We start from the raw sequence: 4,913 nt of genomic DNA, 5'->3' as shown, positions 1-4,913 counted from the left end.
AACTTATCTTCTAGTCATGTGTTTCTGTAACTGTATATCTGTAAAGTCAGGATGCACAATATTTCCAATCAAACAGTGGTTATCTTTTACATTTGGGAACACATGGTTTCTATAATTTCTGTCTTGTTACTGATTGATTCTCACTGTTATAAAGCAGAGAAAGAAAGATGGAGAAAGAGAACGACAGAGAAAAAAGCTGTGTGAATGCTGCATGTGCAACTATTCTATTTTACTAATCTTTTAAATATATTTTTTAAAACTAGACCTGCCAATCTGCGGAATCAACCATCTTTAAAATGTAAATACAACTTCAATAGGCCTACACCTGTGCAAGAAAATGTTGCATTTAATTGCCTGTTAGGTTAAACATATACTCAGTAGCCACAGGCAGTAGGCCTACATGGTACATTAATGTCTCAGCACATTCACAGACTTAAAAGCTGAACTAACCCTGCAACCTGGACTCAAGGGTAGACGTAACATAGTAAATTAAAATCTGGGTCACTCAAATTAGTATATGTTTCAAATGTTACGAATTACAATTTGTGTGATATTTTATGAATTACAATTTGTTCAATATGTTACAAATTTGAATGATATTGTAACGACCCTGGGTTTATAAGCGCGGAAATCGACTCTGCCGCTGGAGCATGCTTCGATAGCACGCCGGACTTCGGGCTAGAAGGTCGAGGGTTCGAGACCTGCCCCCTGCCTGTTTCATTACAATATGTTACAAATTCCAATTTGTTTTGACTAACGTTAGCTAAGTGGCTAACACTAACGTTCGCTAGGTGGCTAACAGTAACGTTAGCTAGGTGGCTAACATTAGCTAGGTTAGGGGTTAAGGGTTAGGGGAAGGGTTAGCTAACATGCTCAGTAGTTGCAAAGTCACAAAAAAGTAGTAAGTAGTTACAAAGTTATACACCCGACCAACAACCCTCCTTTAGTTTTTGCCTTAAGTAGCCTTCTGTCTTGTGTAGCCATACCGAAACTATACTATTTTGAGTGTACTATGTCACGTCTAGTCTATGAGACCGGGGCTGCACTCTCTGTTTCCAGCACACGATTACACCTGCGACACAAAACAGCCTAGCAATGAATTGTTCTCTCAATAAAAATAATAAATAAATACATATTATGACTTTATAGTATGTGTTATATGGTCACAAAGGAGAAGGAAATTGGCACAATAAAGAGTTAAGGATGAGATTTGGCATTCCAATAAATCACCCCAAAATAAACTTATGCTGGGCACAAGTCGAAGGAACCTCTGTGCCTCGCTGATGAACCATCGCGCCGAGGAACAGCAATTCACAACACCCATCGCTTGGAACAATATTTACATGTCTTATTATGATTTACAAAGACCAGCAAATGAAAACAAACTCACTCTCTCAACCTCAACCTGTAGGCCAGAATAAGAACCCATACCCCACAAAATCTGAATAAATGATTGGCAAACATCACTTATTTACCTAACACTCCATGATCATTTTTATAATTCAATTTTCATTCGAAAACGTTATATTTCTTTTGTCTTACCTTCTCTCAATCATGTGCGTGTTCCCTATGAAGGTGGGAGAACGGTTTGAATAGTGTGGAAAAACAAAGTGGGTTTGCAGGACTCTCCAGTTTAATGTTTTACTACCTTGTTTCCTTCCAGTAATTCTGTTGGTCAACAAGACTCCAGTCCACTGAACAATCTAATGAATGAATATTTATGAGGACATAAATCAAATAACAAAGAGGTCTGTTTTAAATATATATACTTTTCGTTTTTGGTGTAGCCTAATTGTTTTATGATCTGGGTAACAAAAAATATGGAATAGTTGTATTTCATTTTTTTATTACAAAAATTCAAATGTAAACATAACAAAATTATTAAAAGGAAGTGCAAATCAACTGTATTTAAAGCAAAACATTAAATTCACATGACAAATATAACTTATTATTGCTTTCTTCATTCACATCTGGACTGAAGGTAAGGACAATAGAATAATGTATTTTTTCAAAACCTGGCCTAACCCCCATTACACATTATTCATGTTCTCAGTATCATGGCCAAAGTACGAACCTGCGTACCCAGTTTCAAGTAAAAATGACTCCAGGTGATAGAATGCAGTGAAATCACTCATAGTGCTTACATTTCCATTGCTTTTCAGGACAGTGTACCATAATCTAATATTTCATGAGGGCTATATACAACACTACCAACACTATATGGAGTAGAACCAAACACACTGTCCCCCATTATCAAGGCATTCTTACAACTCATGGTTTAAAATAACAAGCCTTGGTGGATTTAATATACATACACATAAGGCAGACAAAAAAAATTAAACCTCATGCAGATCATTAACATGAACATGTCTGTTGTGTTTAATTAATATAATAAAATATATCATTTCTGTACAGCTCTATCAGTCCTTGGGGTTAGTGATAAAAACACACAGCGTCTGGTCTTGAAGGCCTCAGAGAAAACAGCAGTCCAGATACTGTACTCTCAGAGGACCGAGAGGTCATGGCAGGACTTGGACTTCTGTCTGAAGGCCATCTTCTTGTTCTTCCGGGCCACCATACGGCCCAGGAAACGCTTGGCCTTCTTGCCAATGCTCTCGCGTCGCTTGCAGTTGGCCATACGGCGAGCATTCTCCTCCTTGCTGTCTTTGCGCAGTCGGATCTGCCGGACGATGCCCTCGAACAGGTCCCTGACGTTGTGGTGGAGATTGGCTGAGGTCTCGATGAACTTGCAGTCAAACACCACAGCGCAGGCGCTGCCCTCTGCAAAAAAAAAGAGGGGAGGCGCAGGTGAGAATCTATAGTGTTCCCTGGGGACAGTGACTTCACCCTCACCATTATGCCTTTGCATAACACCTTGATACTAGCTTTAACATTCTAAAATAAGTAGCACTATGCAAATACAGAGATGCCTTGGACAGAAGAGATCACCGTCACTTACCATCCACAGAGACTTCTCTGGACCGCACCAGGTCGCTCTTATTGCCCACAAGGATGATGGGAATGTTTTCAGACTGGCGAGCTCTGCGTAGCTGGATGCGTAGCTCTGACGCCTTCTCAAAGCTGGACTTGTCTGTCACTGAGTAGACGATGATGTAGGCGTCACCTATCCTCATGCACTGTTCCTTCAGCCACTGACTGTTATCCTGTAGGCGAAGAGAAATAGAATTAGATTAGCTACATTGCTTGTCTAACCAAAAGCTACAGGTGCTCCAATAAACATTATTATAGTGATATATGATATTATACACCAGCATTAGAGCACTACACATTACATCAAATGATATGCTATGACTAAGACCAATTTTACTGAGGGTCAAACTGAAATTGCATAATTTGCATTATATGCCTCACCTGTTCCCAAATGTCGTACAACAAGATGGACGCCTCCTCCTCGTCCACCTCGATCGATCTGTCATATGTGTTTCCTGAAACAAAAGCAAGCAGACAGATAAATACTCCTGGCCAAAATTCTATAAACCCACTATCGAGTGTGATGTCTCAATCACTATTGCCCATTTATATTGCCCATTTCATGATGCCTTTAGCTTATTAACCTATATCAGCTTATTAACCTATATCTGTGATGGGTACTACTGTGCATTACTGTCTCCTTCCCTCAGTCATTGATTTTCATATCTCCCATCCACTATCTCTGTGGATGTATATGTCAACAGCAGTACTTTTGATATATGTGGCGCCTTACTGACTGGATGGAAATAGCAATAATCAATGTACTTCAGCTTGTGTGCCAAGATGATATCGAAACCAATCCTATATTTACTTAGTTTGGAGCCTATGTACATTAGCTCTAATGGGGTGCTGAGAACAGCCACAGGCAAACAGTTATTTTCTTTGTTTAAAAAAAGTATTGCTTTTTGGTGCATTCTCAATGCTATATAAACTTCAACACCATCATCTTCAGTAACCGTCATCAGACACACACCTGTCTCGTCGCAGTCGTGACCATCCTCGACTCCACCGAAAATTCGTGCCAGGCTAGACTTGCCGACACCCTGCTCGCCGAGGAGAACCACCTTGTACACATGTCCCTCCGAGTCGCTGCCGGAGGAGATAACGGAATCGGACGAGTCCGATACACAGCTGTCTCGGTGAGGCTCACCGGGGGTGTAGGACGTGCAGCGCATGAGGTTGGACAGCTCTCCAGTTTGCACCTTGCGCATCTCGCGGTCGTCCACTGGCATGCTTCTTCTGTGCAGGTTCTGCAGGTGCATGGGAAACGGCATGCTCCCTCTCCTTTTGTCCATGTTCCGCAATTTGTCACCTTTGTTCAAAGTCATGATTTTTTTGTCTGTGAAATAGATGCGCTCTTTAGTAAGATTCTGCTGTTAACATGAAAAGCAACTAGCTCTGACAAAGAATGCATTTCTCATCACTACGCCTAGATGTTGATTTAAAAAAAAAATCCTTTATTAGGCCACAGTTTATATGAACTTTTGTGTCATATTTATTTGAACAAATTAATTTAAGACAATCATGTGCCTGTATCCTATAATATTAATTACGGTTTGATGGAGCATTGAGCAATGTTAACATTTAAGTTGAACTCAAATTATTTGAAACAGCCATAGCCTAATTAATGTATTATCACGACTGCAAAATCATTCAATTCCATAAGCAAACTTACATTTGATGTGCGTCTGATGTATTCCAAAATCCTGAATCAGACAATCCACTTGTGATCTATCCTTTCGTTAGCGTGGTCACTCAGTGAAGGGAAGTTTCTGTTTGATCCAGTGAACGGTACGGATCCCCATATTTATCTAGTTGCCGAGCGAGTTACGTCACCATGAGGTTTGCCTCTGAGAGTCACGTCTCTTCTCATTATAGTGGTACGTAACATCATGCCAGGAAGGGAGGAGAGGAAGTGAGGA

General features: G+C 40.3%; 1 protein-coding gene across 1 annotated transcript; it reads right to left on the bottom strand.

Moving 5' to 3' along the window:
• Positions 1-1,829: 1,829 nt before the first annotated feature.
• On the bottom strand, positions 1,830-4,812 carry LOC129854130 (GTP-binding protein RAD-like). The gene is made up of 5 exons (XM_055920879.1): positions 4,667-4,812; positions 3,965-4,330; positions 3,373-3,446; positions 2,960-3,164; positions 1,830-2,781 (listed from the first exon to the last, which is right to left on the bottom strand). The coding sequence occupies exons 2-5, from the start codon at positions 4,317-4,319 to the stop codon at positions 2,504-2,506; spliced, it is 912 nt and encodes a 303-aa protein (XP_055776854.1). The 5' UTR covers positions 4,320-4,330; positions 4,667-4,812; the 3' UTR covers positions 1,830-2,503.
• Positions 4,813-4,913: the final 101 nt, after the last annotated feature.

This window comes from Salvelinus fontinalis, chromosome 4 (genome assembly GCF_029448725.1).
Source record: "Salvelinus fontinalis isolate EN_2023a chromosome 4, ASM2944872v1, whole genome shotgun sequence".
Lineage (NCBI taxonomy): Eukaryota > Metazoa > Chordata > Actinopteri > Salmoniformes > Salmonidae > Salvelinus > Salvelinus fontinalis.
The sequence above is the reverse complement of the archived record's forward strand: the minus strand, read 5'-3'. Positions and strand labels throughout refer to the sequence as shown.